The 22987-nt window shown below is 42.5% G+C and overlaps 1 protein-coding gene and 1 long non-coding RNA gene across 5 annotated transcripts in view; one reads left to right on the top strand and one right to left on the bottom strand.

Moving 5' to 3' along the window:
• BNIP2 (BCL2 interacting protein 2) overlaps positions 1–6572 on the bottom strand; it is a 15465-nt gene extending 8893 nt beyond the window's left edge. The window contains exons 1-3 of one of the 4 annotated variants that reach the window (XM_042475497.1): positions 6390–6572; positions 1309–1484; positions 381–445 (exon numbers count right to left, since the gene is read on the bottom strand). In XM_042475497.1, the coding sequence (XP_042331431.1) occupies positions 381–445; positions 1309–1358 (115 nt within the window). In that variant the 5' untranslated portion in view covers positions 1359–1484; positions 6390–6572. The remainder of the gene's footprint in view (positions 1–380; positions 446–1308; positions 1485–6389) is intronic. The other 3 variants (XM_042475496.1, XM_042475495.1, XM_042475493.1) reach the window with 3 other exon arrangements.
• Positions 6573–10571: 3999 nt separating this feature from the next.
• On the top strand, positions 10572–17760 carry LOC121934718. Its single transcript, XR_006104666.1, has 3 exons — positions 10572–10768; positions 16300–16707; positions 17625–17760. It is a non-coding gene; the product is annotated as an uncharacterized LOC121934718 (long non-coding RNA).
• The last annotated feature ends 5227 nt before the right edge of the window (positions 17761–22987 follow it).

Genomic DNA, 22987 nt, shown 5'->3' with positions numbered 1-22987 from the left:
GAGAAAGGGAGGAGGAGAAAGGGGCCGCTTGGCCCCTTTCTCCCTTGCGTTGCTGGGCGCAGCCGTCTGAAGGCTGCACCCAGCGACGCAAACCAGGAAGGAGCTCTGAAACGGAGCTCCTTCCTGCTCCGCGCAAAGGGCGCATTAAGTGGCCTCGCGTGGAGCGATGGCGTCATGTCTGCACCGCCTCATTTGGAGGTGGCGCGTTTGTCACGCCATCATGGAACGGCCGCCGCCATTTTGTACGGACTCAGTCCGTACTAGGGTTAGGGGTGTGTGGAAGCACCGCCCCTTTCTAACCCTAGTACATACTGAATATGTACTTCATGGCGATCTGTAACCCGCCATAATTGCCTAATCTTATCAGATTGTAGTCTTACCAGGTTGGTCCCCTGTTCCAGAGGGATCTGGCAAATCTTCAATATGATCATCTTCTGGTAGAGGTCTGGAATGGAAAACAAATCCCAGCTTGTGAATGCTCGGTGTCCAGAGATGGGAAGACCTACGGGGATAGCATGAACATAACAAAACCCACCCTCTATCCTCCCATACACACTTTTCCTTTGGACAATCATGTCTTTTATATGACATCTGGACAATAATTTTGAGCAGCTTGAATATAAGCCAGCACAAGGGAATTATACTAGCCAGAGAAGTCAGTGCAGAAGCAAAGCAGCCACCTGCTGCCACAGGTTGAGTCTCCCTTATCCAGAATTTCAAAATACTCTAATATCCAAAACTTTTTTATGGGTGGCAGAGACAGTGACGCTTTCAATTTCTGATGGTTCAATGTACACAACCTTAGTTTTCTTCACACAATTATTAAAAGTATTGTGTATAAAGTTACCTTCAAGTTACATGTGTATAAGGTATATATGAAACTTAAATGACTTTTGTCTTTTGACTGGGTCCCATCGCCAAGAGATGCCATTACGTACATATATGCCTGGGAGCCCATGTTAAGTAAGAACTGGTTCCATTAATCAAGCAAAAAAGTTTGTGTATAGCAGTCATCCCCGTCCTATTCTTTAAGCTTCTTTAAACAATTTATGCATACTAATAGCTGTGCCCTTACTACTGACTCGGCTTTAAAAACTATGTAATTCAAACTCATCGATGAATGTATGTGAGACACTTCCAATGTAACAATAAAGAAAACCCTCCTCAAAAGGTCACACTAAATCAGTGTTTTTCTCAGTCATATATATTATGGCTATTGTACTAAACCTTTTAAAAAATATATTTGTTAAGTTCTGACACGTAAGTTTTACAGCCAGTCAGACCTTGCCATAACTACTCCTTCCTTACCTTGGAAAATCTTCATCTTGCCACTCCTCCTTCAGCTCAACTCCTTCCATCCTCAGCGTCGCCTCAATGGTCGAGGCAGCTTCTGCTTGATCCAGAATTCCTCCTTTTTGTGTTAGATGTTGAGAGCTGTAAAGTATATGTTTTCCTCAGCACCGCTCATGAACTGAACTGCCTTCCTATGAAGCCCAAAATGAAACATGTGAGTAATGATACATAAGAAACAGGAACATTATATGTGGATGGGCTCATGAGAATGAAGCCGAAGTAATATAAAAGCAATCTAAGGACAACTCTATGATGTGCCCTCTGTTTTCTGCACAAGTTTTCTCAGAGTGGGTTTCATGCATCTGTTTGAAACGTCTCTTCACTCAACATGGTGGACTCCACCATGTAGATGGTGCGTTTGGGTCAAAGCAAAACACAACACAGACACTCTTCTCTGATCAGGAGCTTGAAAGGCAGATGTGGGAAGAGTCTGACACAACTCTTGGGAGACATCAGCATGTCCCAAAAGCTGTAAAATGTTCTGCAAAGTGCTTAGAAACTGCTATGTGTGCTTTCTAGCAATACTGGGCAGCTGATTTTTAACTCGGCCACCAATAACTATAGAAGGCTGGAGAGGAAAACACCCCAGTCTTACAACATCAAGCTTAGCTGTTTGCCTCAAACAATAAAATGTCTTACAAGTTCCCTATTAGAAGAACTGTCAACACTGGAGACTAGGAAGCAGAGTTGAAGATGTCACAATCTCTCTACTCCACCCAGAATACCACAAGGCAACAATTAGTATCTAGCTGATAGAGAAGATTTTGACTCCTTGCCTTATAACAATAACCCAAGGTGCTATGAGCTCAGTATACTCTTCACAGCTCATCCTTCTTGCTCAACAAGGCAGGCATTTAAGAGCCTCCGGGAACATAAAAACACAGAACGATGGCAAAGACTTTTGTGGAAGACCCAGTTGTTTGTGCGATGTCTGTTAGGGCAAATGGTCTCCTGCCAGGATCACACTTAACACTTACACACAGGCCACAATTCCCTTGATGTTTATTCCTAAAAAGGCCCAGGATTCTGCCCCATTATCTCCCATCTGGCTAGCCAAGTAAAGGAATTGCAATGGTTGTGTGTGTGTGTTTTTAAGGACCCAAAAGGCGGTTACTAGAGACATCCTACCACAAAGGAAATTTGGAAATTCTTGATGATGCAAGAAGATATTCTTATCATGATAGAATCTCAAAAGTCAGGCTATGCAGAACAAGATTCTTTCACTCAATTACAGAGGCTCTTATAGCTTGCAGTTTGATACAAGACAAACTTAGCAAACAATGAACTATACAGTGAGCCCTCCATATTTGCTGGGATTACGGATCCCCCATGAGTTCAAAGAGGCAACTGTAATATGTAGAGAGATCTTGTAGCACCTTTCAGACTCACTGAAAGAAAGAAACTTTGCTGAAAGAAATGAGATTTCCTAGACTTCAGTCTACTTTCTCAGATGCATTTAGATACAACAACAATAATATGTAGAGAGATCTTTGAGACTCACTGAAAGAAACTGGCAGCATGAGATTTCCTAGATTTCAGTCTACTTTCTCAGATACATTTAGATGCAATAATAATAATAATAAGTAGAGAGATCTTGTAGCACCTTTGAGACTAACTGAAAGAAATTGGCAGCATGCGATTTCGCAGACTTGAGTCTACTTTCTCAAATGCATTTGGTTGTTGTTGTTATTATTATTATTATTCAAAGGTATAGCCGTGTTAGTCTGTAGAATCAGTATGTAGAGAGATCTTGTAGCACCTTTGAGACTCACTGAAAGAAAGAAACTGGCAGCATGAGCTTTCCTAGACTTCAGTCTACTTCCTCAGATGTATTTCAAACAAGTATTGATTAACCTTTTAGAGATTAATGTTGTGTTCTATATACGAAATATTACAAAGGATGAATAATCTCTCTGATGGCTGACCATTCTGAAAAGCAGACCAGTTCTGTGCCAACTTTTCAATATCCTCCACTGACGCACACACACACATCACTCAAAAGCAGAAACTGTCTGTTTTTTCAGGACACTGGCTTCGTTTCCCATGCAACATCCGTTATTGCAAGTCACCCATCCGCAACATCTTCCTTCCTCTGAAAAGCACACACAAAAGCCTTCCAGTACATCCAGGGCTTTAGCACCAAAATCTAGCAAAACCTCCATTATTCTTATGTCCTAGGATATTGCTTCATCCATGGGGGGCAAACTAGGGTCCACAGCAACTATGGAAGGCTGATCCGAGGATAAAAGACTAAGGTCCAAAACACACTGCAGAAATAATCCAGTCTGAGACTGCTTTAACTGCCTTGGCTCAGTGCTAGGGAATCCTGGGAACTGTAGTTTTGTGAAAAGACATTTAGCCTCCTGTCAGAGAGAGCTTTGGTGCCACAATAAACTACAGTTCCCAGAATCCCAGGGCAGTTAAAGCAGTCTCAAACTGGATTATTTCTGCAGTGTGGTTTGGAGCTATGACTCTTCTCTCTTTATTATTTCCATTCCCTTCCATTCCTTTTACAATGGGGTTAGGGGCACAGCATGGTTTGAATGTTGGACTATGACTTTGGAGATCAGAGTTCGAATCTCAGCTCAGCCATGAAACGGACTGGGTGACTATGGTTGTGTCACACTATCTCAGCCTCAGGGGATAGCCATGGCAAACCTCTTCTGAGCAAACCTTGCCAAGTAAACGCCTTAATTCCACAATGTCGATGCAGCCTCCATCCTACCGAACCCTGGGATCTGTAGTCCTGCTGTGGGCTCTCATACAAAACTACAAATCCAAGGATTCTGAAGGATTTAGCAAAAGCAGCTAATGTGATATGAAACTGCAGAATCAAGGGAAGTCATAGTGCCAGTCTATTCTGCTTTGGTCAGGCTTCACCTGGAATAATCCTGTGTCCAGTTCTGGGAACTACAATTCATAAAGGATGTTGAGAAACTGGGGTGTGTCCAGAGGAGGGTGACAAATATGGTGAGGGATCTGGAAATCATGCCTTATGAGGAAAGAGGAAAGCCAATGAAAATGTCCTTTGAGTGACAGCTGCCAGTCTAGTCCTGGCCAGTTGAAGTAGATGCCTCCCAGAGGATCTGAGTGTATGGACTGGATTATATGGTTTAAGCTTAAGGAGACCATGTGTGAAAAGGATCCAGGAGTCCTAGTAGGTCACAAGTTGAACATGAGCCCACAGTGCGACGTGGCAGCTAAAAAGGCCAATGTGATTCTAGGCTGCGTCAACAGAAGGATAGTGACTAGACGGAGGGAAGTCATATTGCCACTCTATTCTGCTTTAGTCAGGCCTCACCTGGAAATATATTATGTTCACTTCACCACAATTTAAAAAGGATGCTGAGAAACTGGAGCGTATCCAAAGGAGAGACACCAAAATGGTGAAGGGTCTGGAAACCATGAAGCTCTATGAGGAAAGCAAGCAGGGTATGTTTAGCCTGGAGAAGAGAAGGTTAAGGGGTGATATGAGAGCCCTGTTTAAATATTGGAAGGGATGTCATGTTGAGGATGGAGCAAACTTGTTTTCTGCTGCTCCAGAGAATAGGAGACAATGGAACAATAGGCGGAAGCTCCAGGAATAGAGATTCCAGCTCAACATTGGGAGGAACGTCCTGAGAGTCAGGGCTATTTGACAGTGGAACACACTCCTTCCTCGGAGTGTAATGGAGTCTCCTTCCTTAGAGGTCTTTAAGCAGAGGCTGGATGGCCATCTGTCAATGGGGATGCTTTGAGTGAGAGTTCCTGCATGGCAGAAGAAGGGGGTTGGACTGGATCAGGGCCCTTGGAGCCCCTTCCATCTCTAAGAAACTTGAAGGTGGGCTTCGGAAACCACCAAGCCTTCTGAGGAGAGGTTTAGAGAGGTGGTTATGTCTAGCCTGGAGAAGAGAAGGGTTAAGACATGATAGCCCTGTTTATGTATTTGAAGGGATGCCATATTGAGGAGGGAGTGAGCTTGTTTTCTGCTGCTCCAGAGAATATGGAGCAATGGATGGAAGCTCCAGGAAAAGAGATTCCAGCTCAACATTAGGATTAACTTCCTGACAGTGAGGGCTGTTCAACAGTGGAACACACTCCTTCCTCGGAGTGTAATGGAGTTTCCTTCCTTAGAGGTCTTTAAACAGAGGCTGGATGGCCATCTGTCAATGGGGATGCTTTGAGTGAGAGTTCCTGCATGGCAGAATCTGGTTAGATTGGATGGTGCTTGTGGTCTCTTCCAACTCTATGGTTCTATGAAGGGTCTGGGAACCATCTGGGTAGGTCTAGCCTGGAGAAGAGAAGTTTAAGGGGTGATATGATAGCCCTGTTTAAATATTTGAAGAGGTGCCACATTGAAGATGGAGCAAACTTGTTTTCTGCAGCTCCAGAGAACAGGAGACAATGGAGCAATGGATGCAAAGTACAGGAAAATCCTGAGGGTTCGAGGTCTTTGATAACGGAAGAGAGTGCCTCAGACGACTGTAGAGTCTCCACCTTTGTAGGTCTTTAAGCAGAGTCTGGATGGGCCTCTGTCAATGGGGCTGCTTTGACTGAGAGTTCCTGCATGGCAGAAGAAGAAGATGAAGGGGTCGGACTGGATCAGGGCCTTCTTGGGGTCTCTTCCAGCTCTAGGATGCTGTGCATTCATTATTTCTGTAGTGGAGATGCACCCTCAGTCCTGGAGAGTTGTTATTAACATGCAGTTGTTGATTATTATTAAATACTAATTATTATTCAAGGTTATTATTGATAATAATATATATCTCACACAAAAACTACAGATCCCAGGATTCTGTGGGAATCAGCCATGGCATCTGCCCTTTCCTATCATGCGATGCCAAACTGCACTATTTCCTCAGTGCAGATGCTCCTAAAGTACTGGGATTTGTAGTTCCCCCCCGACAGAACCCCGCCCCCTGCAGAACTACAAATCCCAGCATTCCACAGGCGGTTGAAGCGGAGTCAAACCGGATTATTTCTGCCTTGTGGCCCCAAATCCTCCCTAAACCGCCCCCCAAAAGACCCGCATCCCATAATAACCCCCCAATACTCACCTAATCTTAATTGTGACGAAAAGGCGTCACTTCCAAACCCCCTCAACAGCCTTTTCTGAGGGTTCCCACCCTTGCCCCGGAAGTGCTAGCCAATAAACCGGAAGTGGAAAAAGAGCCCCCTCGTTTCAATAACAGAGGGGCGTCGAGTAACAACAGCAAAGACTGAGAGAGACCGGTGCGCATGCGCAAAACGCGGGACGGCTGAGGGTGGGTAAGGTTTGTTATCAGATGCGCATGCGCGCCCAGCGGATCAGGCCGTCGCGAAAAGGCTGCGGCTGAGAGCACTACGCATGCGCGAATGTTGACAGTAAAGAGACTGGGAGGTTCGGTGGGGCGTGGCCGATGCAAATGAAGGGGCGGGGAGATGCAAATAGCAGGGCTCTGGTTGCAATGGTTAAGGGTGCATTTCTGCACTGTAGAAGTGATGCACTTTGACACCGTTTTAAATGCAGATTCCCAGGATTTGTATTTTTGCAAGGCCTTTAGCTTTCTCTGGGTGCATCTGCACTGTAGAAATAATGCAGCTTGACACCAGTTTTAAGTGCTGCAGCTCAGTCCCTATGGAAATCCTGGGATTTGTAGTTTTGCAAGGTCTCTAGCCTTCTCTGGGTGCATCTACACTGTAAAAATAATGCAGTTTGACATTGCTTTAAACTGCCATGGCTCCCTCCTGCAGAAGCCTGGGATTTGTAGTTGTGCGATTTGTTCATTTTTTAAAAAAAGGAATTTGCTCCTCTACTCATTCTGCGATGCAATTTTATTTTCAAGTCATTATTTCTAACAGTTTGATGCCAAACAATTCATCTACACTGTAGAACTATAGGCAAAGAGCAGCCCTTTGGGTGCTGTCTGACTGCAACTCCCAGCATGCTGGCTGGGCCAATGGGAGTTGCAATGCAGCACCATGATGAAGCTTAGCAGGGCCAGGATGTGCTGATTCTGGGAATGGCATAAATACTGTCAATGATCCCTAAGAAAATCTTCCCAATCTTTCATTGCTATGCAATGTTTCTCTCTTTCCACCAAGTGGCAGCCAATACCTAAATATTGAGACGTCCAGAAAGAACAGTGTTGCAGTATTATTTTATTTTATTGCAGAATATAGAGCCAGCGTGGCATCGAGGTTCGAGTATTGGACCAAGGTTCGAATCCTCGCTTGGCTATGAAAACCAATGGATGATCTTGGACAAGTCTGAGCAAACCTTGCCAAGAAAAACCCACAATGGGTCCACCACCTTAAAGGGTCGCCATAAGTCAGAAATGATGGCACACAACAACACCAACACAGGCAATAGATACACATATTGAGTCTGCCATATCCAAAATGCTTGGGGGCAGAAGTGTTTTGGATTTTGGAATATTTCCATATACATAGTGAGATAGATCTTGGAGAAGGGGCCCACATCTAAACACAAAATTCATTGTATGTTTCATGCACACCTTGTATACACAAGACCCTGCAGGTCATTTTATGCATGGTGTGAAACCAAGTTGGTATACATTGCGCCATCAGAAAGCAAAGATGTCACTATAGACTTTGTGGACTTTTGGAATGGGTCTCTTGTTCTTCCCTTTCCGTTGTCGTCCTCTGTCTCTCCGCATTGATCTTTGCAGTATTTGTCTTTATCTGTTTGCACCATTCGTTGTTGATCCGTGGTTCTGCATTTGTTCCTGTCTCCCTTTTGTTTTGCTTCTCTTCTTTTCTTTTACTGCTTTTAGAGCTTTATCTGATATCTATCCCTAGTGATTTATTTATTTATTCCCAGTTTCTCCTATTGCACCTTCCACGTCGCTTTTTAGCATTTGGGGGTTCGTTTTCATAGGGTTCTTCCATCCATGTGTCATATATATATATATATATATATATATATATATATATATATATACTTCATGTCTTTTATATAACTCTTCAGTGTATTGCATCCAACTTCTTTATATATCTTCTTTTTCTTCTTTTGGATTACCGGACTGATGTATAAATCGAGGGCAGGTTTTGGGGGCCAAAGTTAAGGATTTTGATATGACCCTTGGATAAGTCAAGGGTAAAATTTAGGGGCATGTAACCAAGGATGTAAAGGATGGTCGAAAGCAAAACAAGGTCAAAGAACATACAAAATCCCAGCAGACATTAAATGTTTGTGCTCCATACTAAAGACTGTATGGATGACACGTAGATCAAAGAACCGTATGAAAACGAAATAGTAATAGAGGGAGGTCAGTGCTTCCAGGGCAGATTATGGTCTTTCCTTTCACCAGTATATGGTTCCTTTTAAAATAAGTATTAAAGTATAGTACTTATATTGACCCATGGATAAGTCGACACAGGTTTTTGGGGTCAATTTTTTGACTAAAATTTCTAGACTTATACATGACTACACTTGTCCCTCTATATTCGCTAGGATTAGGGGCACAAGACCCCTGTGAATATGGAAAAACCACAAATAACAAAAAAAACCATGTTTTTACTTGAGAGGACACCTCTCTAGGAACCTCTAGGTCCTCCAATGCAACTCTGTGGTCAGCATCTGACAGACACAGACCATAGAACTGCACTGGAGGAGCTACAAAGGCCTAGTAGAGCATCCTCTCTAGGAATCTCTAGGTCTTTCAATGCAACATTTAGTTAAAGTTGACCACAGAGTTACACTGGAGGACCGAGATATTCTTAGAGAGAACATATTAATCAAGACCGTGAATAATCAGAGCCGCAAATATCAAATCTGCAAATATGGAGGGATGAGTGTATATACTATTTGTTTTATTAAAAAATCAAAATAAAATAAATAAATGAGTGTATATACAGTATATCTCTCAGAATCTCCTGTCAACTGTAATTGGGCTGCTAGATTCTTGCTACCCCCCAAAAGATAACTTTCCCTAGCTCTGGTGTGATGCTCCATGTTTCGACAGACAAAACACAACCTGAGCAACTGAACCAAAAAGGATTGTTTTCCTGTAATTTCTTGGAGGGTAAGGTTAATGAGGAATTACTGGTGTCTGCCTGGGAACTGGCAAAAGGTGCCAAGGAGAGAGATGCTGGACCTGAGGTGAAGGAAGACCCTGCCCTCCGCATGATCCTGGCGCATGGACGGCTGTTGTTCCATAATTAACCGCGCGTCCCTCGCAACGCCAGGCTCCTATGCGATCTGAACACATTGCTAATTATATTAACTTAGCATGCAAAAGGTGCACTGGGGAAAACGGAGGAGAGCAGAACGGTCGGCCAATTAAGGCCCCACTGCAATATTTAGCAAAGCAAGTCTCCAAGGAATACACAGAGTGCAGGGTCTGTGTTAGATTAATGCAAACATTCGCAGGCACACAGAGAGCCAATAGCTGTGGCCAAATAAGTCAAGATATGCTCTCCTGGGCTGCGTCCGCACTGCAGAACTAATCTGCTTTGACGCCACTTTCACTGCCATGGCTTTCTGCTACTGTAGTTTGTTAAAGAAAAGGAACCTCCTTCATTCCCTGGGACAGATGAGGCCTTATTGCTTTTACCTTATTGCTTTTATCAGGTCCGAAACAAGTAATCAAAGTAGTTTGCATGGATTGACTCATCAGGAAAGGGGGGGGGACCCTGTAATAATAAAAATTTAGACCCAGCTATGGTCAAGTCGCCATTTAATATTACTTTCTCTATTTGCTGTGATAAGCATTAAAATCTGCACACTGGTTGATTAATCATTGTTTAGCAATGCGCAGTGGCGGGGGGCAGTAAAACGCTCGGAAATTGCCACGGTGTAATAAATGGTTATTTGATAATGAATGAAATTGTTTGAAAATACTGTTAAAATGTCAGCTTTTAACACACAGATCATCACTCAAGAGCGGTTTGCAAACACGGAAACCGCACTGACAACGTAAATATACTGCAACCCAACGCAGGGCAAACAGCAAGGGAAATGGGTACAAATTGATCTATGAAGTTAATTCCAATCTGCAGAAGTAATTGCATTGGTTTAACTTATTTAACTCTTCTTTTACAATGATATTTATGGCGGAGGGTGAAAGTAAAGAAATAAATGATGATAAATAGATAAAAGACATAGGAAATGGGAATTGTTTTCCAACTTAATTACACTGTCACATAAAATTATCACGCAGATACACAACGTCGACAGGAGGAATACATTAAAGGTCTATTATGCTCTGCAGCGAGGGTCGGGGATCTGGGATTGTTTGTGCTGTGAAATATTTTTGTGCCTTGAAAATTATCTCCTGTCTTTTCAGATTGCTAAATATTTCAGGGCTTTACTTTGTTTGCTTGAGGAACGCATCTCTGGACACATCTCACTGACTTCAAGACAGAGGTTCCTAGGATGACAAGGAATATCCAGGATTGTTTCAGCTTCTTCATAATGCTGTCACCCTCAAAGGTAAAACAGCCTCCCTTTGCTTGGTGTCCCAAGTTATAGTCCAAAACAGTAACTTCCTAAAGTCCTGGTTCTGACCAAACTGGGCTTCTCTCTCTGTGCCATTAACACTACAGTTGACCTTTCAGATTTGTGTCTTTGGACGTTATCAGACAAGGGAAATTGGAAGTATAATCCAATGGCAATCTGAATGCAATCATGGGGTTTAACATTATTGCATGATAGACTACCACACGCAATTTCGAACCATGGCAAGCTATTTTCAGGCAATGGGGAGTCAGTTCAAACACAATTCAAATTCATGTAAATTCGCTAAACTAGTGAATTCATGTGAATGCGTTCTGGCCCCACTTTCTTTTCAGTCCAAATTGAGAGAAATTCCTCCTGTGTGATAAACTCCTTTGACTTTTGTGGATTTGATTATTTACAGATTTGATTAAGATGTTCTTGCTAGGAATCTCTAGGTCCTCTAGTGCAACTCTATGGTCAATGTCCACTAGAGGTTGACCATAGAATTGTGCTGGAGGACCTACAAATGCCAAGAGAAGTGGTCTCTCTAGGAATCTCTAGGTCCTCCAGTGCAACCTCTGGCAAAAGTTGGACATAGAGTTACCTAGGGATTCCTACAGAGAACATATTAATAATCAAATCTGAAAACGTCTAAGCCACAAATGAGAAGGCTGACTGTATTGGATGACTAAGTTCTTCCAATTTATGGACTTTGAATTTCTCTTAATTTTGAATGAAAAGAAAGTGGGGCCAGAACGCATTCATGTGAATTTGCTAGTTCAGTGAATTTATGTGAATTTGAATTGCATTACAACTGACTCCCCATTGCCCAAAAATAGCTTGCCATTGCCCGAAATTGCGTGTGATCACCTCTCATGCAATAACATGAAACCCCGATTGCATTCAGACTGACTTCCCTTTGCCCGAAATTGCATGTGGTACCTATCACACAATAACGTGAAACCCCATGATTCAGATTGCCATTGGATTATACTTCCAATTTCCCTTGTCTGATAACATCCTGTGTCAGCCTTCTCATTTGCGGCTGAGACTTTTCTGGATTTGATTATTCATGGATTTGATTAATATGTTCTCTAGGAATCTCTAGGTCCTACAATGCAACTCTATGGCCAATTTTTACCAGAGGTTGCTCTGGGGGACCTACAGATTCCTAGAGAGAACACTACTCTAGATATCTGTAGGTCCTGCAGCCCAATTCTGTGGTCAATTTTCAGGAGATGTTGACCACAGAGTTGCATTGAAGGACCTAGAGATTCCTAGAGAGAAAACGTCTCTAGGCATTTGTAGATCCTCCAGCACAATTCTGTAGCCAATGTCTGGCAGATGTTGACCATAGAATTGTGCTGGAGGACCAAGAGATTCCTAGAGAGAACATTTCTCTAGTCATTTGTAGCTCCTCCAGTGCAATTCTATGGTCAATTGACAGGAGAGATGGACCACACAGTTGCCCCAAATGACTTAGAGATTCCTAAAGAGAATACTTCTCTAGGCATTTGTAGGTCCTCCAGCACAATTCTGTGGTCAATTTCTGGTGGATGTTGACCATAGAATTGCACTGAAGGACCTAGAGATTCCTAGAGAGGTGTTCTCTCAGTTTTAAAAAATAGTGTGCATTTTTCCACTTTCATGGGGGTCCTGTGCCCCTAACCCAGTAAATGTGGAGGGTCTACTGTAGTTTCCCTCAACTAGGCATTGTCTGGATGCGTTGAATCGCATCACCTCGCATTCCATCAAATGCCAAATCTGAAATGAAAACGAAGCTCCATCCCCTTGAGATAACTTGAAAAAATAAAGAGACACGATCAAGGATAAATTGATGAGACAAAAATCATCTACAATATTCCTTGAATGGCCCATCAGGCATCCATAAATTAAATGAATGGACTTGCTCCAGAACTTTATTCCAGCTCTTAAAAATGATATGTGTGTGCTGCAAGGACGGTTTCTTTTACAGCCGACGGCTGTTAAGACAGGCTATAACTAAAGTGAAATACCATTAGAATTTGGAAGTGATCACTGATTGTAATCCAGAATGATCTATTATTTACAGTTCTTATTAAAAATATTGAACATGGGATGCAGTCAAGTCCCAGCAGCTTGTTATTCCGTTTCAGTCGGACTTCAGTTTCTAAGCTGGAGGGAATATATTTTCAAATGAAAGACGTGGTTTATTGCCTCTCCATACGTTTAAAGGCATTGGCTGATTTCTTCCGTTTTGTGCATTTGTTATGATGCTAATTCCATCTTCATGATCTCCTGCTTTGAATGTTAACCCTAAAACTTTGTGAGATCGGAAATAGCTATTAATGTGCTTATTTCTTTTGCTGCAACAATGGGTGAGGTTGCCAGTTATACCGGATCAATGATCAAAATGAGAAACTCTACATAATGTACGAAACTGAGCACTGTTCCACCAAAAGGCACAGATCCCATAAAGGTATGCCCACATACAGCTGTGCCCTCACCTTTCTTGTTGTCGTCGTGCGCCTTCGAGTCATTTCAAACTTATGGCAATCCTAAGGAGAACTTATTATGGGGTTTTCTTGGTAAGTTTAATCAGAGAGGGTTTGCCATTGCCATCTTCTGAGGCTGGGAACGTGAGATTTGCCCAAGGGTTTCATGGCCAAGGTAGGAATCGAACCTTGGTCTCCAGAGTCGCACTCCAACACTCAAACCACTACTTTAACCTGCATTAAAATCTTAAAATTAAGATCTCTTCCGGTGGGCTTACCCACCTGACCTTGTATAAGAAGTACTGTTCCGTCTTTTCTGATCAAGAACTGCATACCTCTATTCCACTCTTGCTTTTTGATAGAATCTGTTTTAATGGAACTATTGGTTGAATGGTTTTGCATTTTATTGTTGTGTTCTGTATATTTTATCAGGTTGTAATCCCGCCTCGGTCCATTTGGGAGAGGCAGGAAAATATAAATAAAATTTGTATCCTTCTTATTATAATTAAAAGCCAAAATAATCAACTACAGTATTGTATTTGGTTCCTATCAGGAATAGGATAAGAGGAAGAAAGCAAGGTTGGTGGAGGATAGGTTCAGTCAAACAAGTCATGTTTGCAAGCCCTGGAAAGGGTCCTGAAGAACAAGGGCTGCATCTACACTGCAGAACGAATGCAGTTTGACAAACTACAAATCCCAGGGTGCTATAGCACTGAGCCATGGCAGTTAAAGTGGAGTCAAACTGCATTCATCCAGCAGTGTAGATGCAGTCAGGATGATCCGCAGACTTAATTTCCCCATCTCTAAAACGGGTGCAACCCATGCTTGCCGCACAAGGCCTTTCAGTGCAAACATGCCTTTCAGCTCTTATGCATGCTGAAGGCACCACTGGGTAACTAATAACAATGGGGAATTTAGCCATATGTAAATCTGCAAAATGTTGGGGGTAGGGACAAAACGTGAGTTGTTGCTCCAAACAAGAGAAGAGCTAATTTGTTCGAAGGCATGCCTGGGTCCTTTTTGGTGATCAAGGAAAGGCACGTTTCCCACCCGTGGAAATCTGGATGCCGATAATATTTGTTGTGCCCGTTGTGATTCCTCTTAATGCCCTTGCAAACACATGTAATAAAATGCTAACAAACCGCCATCCATTACCTAATTATATTTATCTAGACAGTGTGTGTGTGTGTGTGTGTGTGTGTGTGTGTGTGTATCAGAGCAGGGGGAAACCTGCCGTAAAAAATATTGTTTCTCATTTGGCAAACAAAGCCAACATTTACAATTTAATTATCCCTCGTAGAGCTGTAGAGAGAGATTTCGGTTAATCATGTTTGGGCCCTAAGTCCCCCATCCCACCCTTAAACATGAGGTTTAAAATGCATGTTGACTCCCAATTAAGTCGACTTCCCTTCTGGTAAGGGAGTTCTTAATGGGATTTAAATGGTTTTTTTGAGGTTTCATTGGGATCCACAGCAGGAGAGATCTTTTTTCTGTTTCCCATCATTGATAAACTACCTGTCCCAGTGAAAGACAAATAGGGAAGAGGGTTAGCGCTTTTGCAAAGTGTCCCAATTAACAGAAATGCTTCCAAACTTCATCTGGGAAGGAAAGCAAGTCCCAAAGACTCTCATTGTTTGAATTTGAGACCTGGGTGTGCATCTCACAAGACCTGGCTTTGCAAGAATATCTGTAGTGCCTTCAGTGCATTCTGCAGATCCTTTAGAAAAGAGAGATTGGATAGAGAAGGATGGAGTTTGATATGACCATTGACTGTAGATGTTTGGTGGATTGGCATGGTCTGGCTGCTTGGGCTGCATCTGCATTGGACAAAAGACCATGCAGTCCACCAAACATCTACAGTCAATGGTTATATCATATCCTTGATACCACACGATGTGCTAAACAGTGACCTCATTCTTCACCCCCGGAAGTTAAAAATGTTGCGCCCCGTTCAGAGCCCCACAGAGCATGCGCAAAGCTGCCGATGTGCATCGGCGAACACACATTGTATTGGGCTGGTGTGGTGATCCAATCTGCACTGGTCTCGCTTTGCGTGAATACGCATTGGCCGATGTGCAAGACCTTGATCCGGAAGGCTGCCTAGGTGTGGATGAATGACGCGATATGACTCGAATACGAATCGGCAAAGCGTATTCAGAGAGCGGGGGTGTGAATGAACGATGCGTTATAACGTGAATACGCATTGGCCAATGCGAACTGACGCTCAAAAAGCCCCCGTGTTGTAAGGTCCTTTGCCATGACCCAATGCTATGGAATCCTGGGATTTGTAGTTTGTTGTGGCACCCGAGCTCTCTGACAGAGAAGACTAAATGTTTCACAAAACGACAATTTCCAGAGTTCCATAGCACTAAGCCATGGCAGTTAAAGCAGTGTCAAACTTGATTATTTCTGCAGTGCAGAAGCACTCTTAGATACGCAAAACCTAGTGTAGTGCAGTGGGTTGAGTATCAAACAAAGACTCTGGGGGGAGCCTGGGTTCAAATCCCTGCTCAGCCATGAAAGCCCATTGGATGTCTTTTCTTAGCCTCAGAAGGCAGCAATGACAAGCCCCCTCTGAAGAAATCTGACCAAGAAAGCCCTAAAATATAGTGGTTGAAAGTTGACTTGAATGCACATGACACCGTGTGCGTGCGCACACAGTGCTGTTCAGTCAGACATTGACTGTGCAAACCCTAAAAAAGAAGAATAAGAAGCAAAAGCAGGACTTGAAGATGGGATTGGATGTACAATCTCCAACTTTGGTGCAGAAGTTAAAGCACAAGGCAATGGTGGCTGGTGAATCCTGGGGCTTGGCTAGCCTTAAAGGAGGTATGTGGTTGTTGTTGTGTGCCTTTGAGTCATTTCTGACTTATGGTGACCCTAAGGCAACCCTATCCTGGGGTTTTCTTGGCATGGTTTGTTCAGAAGAGGTTTGCCATTGCTTTCGACTGATGCTGATAGTCACAGAGTGGGTTTCTTGGCCAAGTGGGAAACCGAACCCTGGTCTCCAGAGTCAACACTCAAACCACTATTCATATTGACTCTTTAAAGGAGGTCTCCTGGATACTGAGGCTCGATTTTGGACTACGGAGAGCTCCATTAAAGCCTTACAGACATGGGAAGTCTTGAGCAGCATCCATTTTGCAGTTGTGTTTTCTTGCAACTCCACCGACAACAGGGTGCACCGATGGTCTGATTACGTTTCCCTCAATTACCTGAGACTTGCATGCCAGATCGAGAATAGATCTTTCCTATTTAGAAACCCCAGGGACTAAGCTGGGGAGCCTGCCTTGATGGGGAAGATGCATCAATTATGGGACCTGACAAAATGTGTCTTCAAGCAGAACTTCCGATTCCCTCCAAGACGTCTTTGCAAAATGGGAAACGGACTCCGGTGCTTCATGAAGAGTAATTACTTGCCTGTCCATGTGGTGTGTTCCTCTTTTATGACTCAGGGAGGTAAGGGGATTATTTATTTACTTATTTATTTATTGCATCTGTTAGCTTTGGGTTGCCTTGAAGCAGACTAACAACGCTGGCTTTTCAGTCCATTGTAGTTCACATTGCCACCTAAGACAGGGATGGACAACTGGGATTGGAACTCAACTACGTTGAGTTCAACATAAACAAACATGTGTATATGTGCCTTCAAGTTGTACTTTTACATACGGGGATCCCATGGATTTTGTAGGGTTTTCATAGGCAAGGGATGCTCAGTGATGGTTTTGCCAGTTCCTTCCTCAGAAATAAAGCATGTATCACCTGATATTCATTGGTGGTCTCCATCCAAGTTGAAACCAGGGCAACCTTACTTACCTTCTAAGTCAAAACATAGGCTGATCCTCTCCTAGGGGTTTCTTTGGCAAGATTTTGTATAGAGGAGATTTGCCATTGTCTTGATGTGAGGCTGACAGAGTGAGTGTGTTCCTGTGATGAAGGGAGATTTGAATCCCCTTCTCTTAGAGTTTGAGTCCAACATTGACTCAACGGCTAGCTCTCTGACTCAGTTGATATTTGCCCCCAAAGCATCTAGAACAGCGGTTCCCAAGCTGTGGGTCACAACCTATTTGGGGGTTGAATGACCCTTTCACTTATTTCTGATGGTCTTAGGAATCGAGATAAAAATAATTTTACAGTTGGGGGTCACCACAACATGAGGAACTGTCTTAAAGCCTTGCGGCATTAGGAAGGTTGAGAACCAATGCTCTAGAAATTCAAGCTGGAATTCCTTGTTGACTGGCACTCCATCCAAAAATGCATAAATCTTGCAGGTGCTGATTTATTTTGGAACAACAGAATAGAGAGAGAGAAAATGTCCGCCTGGCATTTCAAGGCATTTGCACAAAATCTAATGGCGCATATATATATTGTTGTAGGATGTGCGGGGAAGTGTCCCGTTGCTGCTGATGGAACGGATCTTCTATCAAAACTGCCCTGGATTGAGATTAACTTTACCTGCTGAGCGTTGCAAAATTTATCTCCCTGCCCTCTGACCGTCATCTATCAGCAGCCGACCCCTATCTATATAAAACAATAAGCAGAATCTTAAGGGTCTCTTAGAGGCTGTCGGTGAGATGTATATTTGCTGACATGTAACCTGACTAAAGCCAAACTTCATTACCCTTGTGACGGATTGGAGAGCGGCCATCGCTTAACAGTTTTATTTCCCATCCGCAGCTGAGTTCTTCGACTGAGTTCTCCAAGCTGAGATGGCATTTCTACTCCTGTTACCAGTTCAATGGCTCTCTCTCTCTATCTCTCTCATATATATATATGTGTGTGTGTGTGGAGGAGAGGGGGGGCGCCACTTCATTTAACCTCTCCATCTTGATTATTACTGATGGGCTATCAATAATTTCAACTTGGTTGAGCAGTCGGCTGAAGGTTAAATAAATTCTGCCGGATATGACCAATTGGGGGGGAGAAAAAAAGTACGGTAAATTATTGTTTTATACGTCCTCCGTAGCTTTTGCAAAACGCTGGAAGAGTAAAGAACGTCTGGATATACAAGAACGGTTAGATAAAGTAGTGGATTGTATCAAACTAGATAAACTTACCTGTACTCCATTTTTTAATTATTTTAACTATTTTAATGCTTTTGGTTATGTATGAACTCTTTTTTCTTTTTCAAAGGGATATGTGGGATTACGCTTGTTGTTACGGTTTTATATGTTTTGTAGTTCTATGTCTAGTACTTTGTTGGGAATTGTATTTTGTATTCTGTAACCCGCCTCGATCCACATGGAGAGGCGGGATATTATTATTATTATTATTATTATTATTATTATTATTATTATTATTATTATTATATTGAAAGGTCTGGATTGGGACGATGAAAACAAGGTCTGGGATCTGGTGTTAAATTACCTGGAAAAAGAAAATGAGATGTATGTATTACTTATTTAATAATTTAAAGAAAACGGGGAGGTTCGATTAACCAATGCCAGGTAGGGGTATAGAAAAGACTGTAAGTATTATCAATTAATAATTTGAGCACAAGTGATAATAGTTCAGTTTGATTAGTTTAGTCAGGTAGATTCAGATTTCGTTTTCTTTTTAGATCTCTCCAAGGCTGTTGCGATCATTGAACTTATTGGTTAGGAGACTTTGGTGAGATCAGTCAAAAAGAATAATCTGTTGGAAGCTCAGGAAGTCTTATTTGTCATGAACTATGTTTGTATGTTTGTGTGTTATGTGCGTATATATATGTATTTACTTGTAATTGCATGTAAGTTTCTTTATTTGATTAATTTTTTACAATCTGTTTAATAAAGTTTATAATAAAATAAATAACTGAATTCTGCTGGGTGTTTGTGTGATCGTCGCTGAGTGAAAGAATCCCAAATGGAAGGTGATTTCTTAACAGGAGATTCCTTGGTAAAGGACTCTTAGTAGAGTCAACTACAGGTTGAAGGTATGCATGAGACATTTTTGCAGAAAAGGGCAAGAGAGAAGGGAAGACAGCTGGTCTGCAATTGAAGATCTAACTCAACATTGAGATACAGTAGACCTGGGGCTGTCTCAAGCTTCTCCAAGGTAATGTCATGGCCCTCAGCTCTCCATATATTATCTCGGAGGACGCCGGTTCTGAGAGCCAACATGGTGTAATGGTTTGAGTGTTGGACTACAACATTAGAGACCAGGGTTTGAGTGGAAACCATGGGAATCCATTAGAATCATAGAATCATAGAGTTGGAAAACACCACAAGGGCCATCCAGTCCAACCCCATTCTGCCATGCAGGAACTCTCACTCAAAGCATCCCTGACAGATGGCCACCCAGCCTCTGTTTAAAGACCTCCAATGAAGGAGACTCCACCACAATCTCAGAAGAAGGAGTGTATTCCACTGTCAAACAGCCCTTACTGTCAGGAAGTTCCTCCTAATGTTGAGGTGGAATCTCTTTTCCTGGAGCTTGCATCCATTGCTCCAGGTCCAAGTTTCTGGAGCAGCAGAAAACAAGCTTGCTCCCTCCTCAATATGACATCCCTTCAAGTATTTACACAGGGCTATCATATCACTTCTTAACCTTCTCTTCTCCAGGCTAAACATCCCCAGCTCCCTAAGTCATTCCTTATAGGACATGGTTTCCAGGCCCTTCACCATTTTAGTCGCCCTCCTTTGGACACGCTCCAGTTTCTCAATGTCCTTCTTAAATTGTGGAGCCCAGAACTAGACACAAGATTATTCCAGGTGGGGCCTGACCAGAGCAGAATACAGTGGCACTATTACCTCTTTTGATCTAGACACTATACTTCTATTGATGCAGCCTAAAATTGCATTGGCCTTGTTAGCTGCTGCATCACACTTTTGACTCATGTTCAACTTGTGGTCTTCTTGGACTCCTAGAGCCCTTTCACACATAGTTTCATTCAGCCAAGTGTCTCCCATCCTATATCTGTGCATTTCATTTTTCCGCCCTAAGTGCAAGTCACACACTCTCAGCTTCAGGGGAAGGCAATGGCAAACCTCTGAACAAATCTTGCCAAGAGATGACCCGTGACAGGGTCTCCATAATTCGGAAACAGGACTTGAAGGCACACCACTGCAACGCAACAACAAGCAGAAATATGATTTTCTACATAGAAAAAAACCATGATTTGCACTGCAGGAAATGCTATAACCGGGGGAGTTATTCAGTGCAAAATTGGGATTTATATATATTTTTGGTTCAGAAAAGAGCTTTTTCTGCCATAAATAAATACATCATATTCTGCACAGAAAAGGCTGTTTTCTGAGCAAAACAAAATCATATGCCAATTTTGCCCTTTAACTGCCATGGCTCCATCCTACAGGGATTTGTCATTTCATGAAGCGACTAGAACTCTTTGACAGAGGAAGCTAAAGACCTTGTGAAACTACCAGTCCCAGGATTACATAAAATGAAGTTATAGCACTTAAAGCCATGTCAAAGTGCATTGTTTCTACAGTGCAGATGCACCTTATGGCTCTGTTCAGACAAACTTTCCTGGGAAAAAGCTTGCAAAAGCTGGTCCCTCCTTTCTCCACTCAAAAGAGGTTTTTCCTCCTTTCGCTGCTGCTGTCCTTTTGGGTGTGAGCCAGAGCCATTACTATCCTTGTCAGGGCTGGAGAAATATTTTCTCAGGGAAAGGGCAAAGAGGAGGCCGGCATCCCATTAATAGATATTAATTTGGCAATTAGCCAGTTATTGGAGGGTCTCGGTTTGAAACGCTTAGCCAGACACAGGTGTTTTGGATTCCCTCCCTACCGTCTTTTTAATAAGGGATGGGTTCCATTAAAAAAATTACAGGGTTCAATTGATGAACACCATGATGAACTTCATGTGCCTGGAAGTGGTTTCTCTGATGCTATCCTGGCTCCACACTGTTTAGAGCTTTGTAGCAAAGATCTGGAAAGGTAGTGTGGCCTAGTGGTTTGGGTGTTGGCCTGGGACTCTGGAGACCAGGGTTTGATTCCCAGCTTAGCCAGGAAACCCATTGGGAAAGTCACACTCTCTCAGCCTCAGGGGAAGGCAATGGCAAACCTCTGATCAAACCTGGCCAGGAAATCCTCATGATAGGGTCACCTTAGGGTCTCCATGGGTTGGAAATGACTTGAAGGCATACAACACACACACACACACACACACTGCTGTATTGCTCTAATATGTATTAGAATGATTAATGTCATAGAAATAATGTAATATTAAGGCAAGACATTCTGATGTCTCCTCTGAAGTGGACCTCATGTTTTGGGTTGAGGGCAGGTTTGGGGGGCAAAATTATGGGTTTTTAGATGACCCTTGGATAAGTCGAGAACAAAATGTAGGGGCATGAAACAAAGGATGTGTAATGATGAAGGGTGGCATAGTAGTTTGAGTGTTGGACTATGATTCTGGAGACCAGGGTTTGATACTTGTTCATCCATTAAATCAACTGGGTGACTTTTGGGCAATAAGTCACACTCTCTCAGCCTCAGGGGAAGCCAATGGCAAGCCTTCTCTGAACAAATCTTGCCAAGAAAACCCCTTGGGGTTGCCATAAGTCAGAAACAACTTGAAGGTGCACAACAACAACAACAACAACAACAACAACCTGAAACTACTTCCCATCAGTTTTATTAAGTGGGACTTTGATGCTTATGATTTGAGTTGCTTCTCCAGTTGCAGAATGCTTCAGTTTTGCCTCTGTGCCTAACACAGTGCTAAAATCACTTAGAGACATTTTTTTTACATTCACAGATTTTACATTTCTAATTTTTATATTTTTATTATTTTAATTGTACAGTTTTAATTGTTCTGTTCCGTACATGTTAGCCGCCTTGGGCCCCACTTTGGGAGAAAGGCGGGATAAAAATAAAATGAAATAAAATAAAATACATGTCCACCGACATTTTTGGGATGCATTTTGAAACAGTTTTAGGAGCAGAATGCAGAAGTAAGCAGAACGAGGTCTGTGGAAATATCTTTAGATAGATAGATAGATAGATAGATAGATAGATAGATAGATAGATAGATAGATCAGTTTAGCCGGAATTTAAAAAGAGTTTTATAAAAAAGATCCAGCCATTTAAAAATTATACACTTGGTGGTAAAAAAAAGAAAGAAACCCTTGACTTTGCCTAAAGCAAAACCATTAGGTAAACAGAGTGGGGATCTCATCCAGGAACTGTCACATAAATGTCATACTATCCAAAAAGAAATGCACACGATTATACATACACTGTAATTGAAAAGGGTATAATACATTAGTGGAGCTGCCCATTTATCTAACTCTAATCAGTTTCAATAAAATCTCATTTGGAAAAGTTGAGTGCAGTTCAGGCTGGATGGTGATGAGGGCATCAGTCATGTGAAGAGGAGTCCTGGGCACTGCTTTAGAAGGAAGATAGCAAGGGAAACCTATGGGGAAAGTGATGGTTGCTCATTAAAAGATGGATAGATAGATGGATAGATAGATAGATGTGATTAACAAACAGAACTTTAAAAAATTATAATACAAAGTGAGCAAAATGTATGGCTTTCGCCTTCTTCAGTTGCTAAAGGTGAAACTGACCCTGCATCTCCGCTGCAGAATTAATGCAGTTTGACGCCACTTTAACTGCCACGGTTCTAATCCTATGGAATTCTGGGATCTGTAGTCTGGGTTTTCAGCCTTCAGCTCTGCAAACAAACTCTGCAAACAAATGAGCAAACTCTACACAGGGACGTAGCCAGGATTTTAGGAAGGGGGGGTCCAGACTAAGTGCCACCATCATAACGGGGCTTGGGCGCGGCAGCA

The sequence above is a fragment of the Sceloporus undulatus genome, chromosome 6 (assembly GCF_019175285.1).
Source record: "Sceloporus undulatus isolate JIND9_A2432 ecotype Alabama chromosome 6, SceUnd_v1.1, whole genome shotgun sequence".
NCBI classification, from domain to species: Eukaryota; Metazoa; Chordata; class Lepidosauria; order Squamata; family Phrynosomatidae; genus Sceloporus; species Sceloporus undulatus.
Note: the sequence above shows the minus strand (reverse complement) of the source record. Positions and strands in the feature narration are given on the sequence as shown.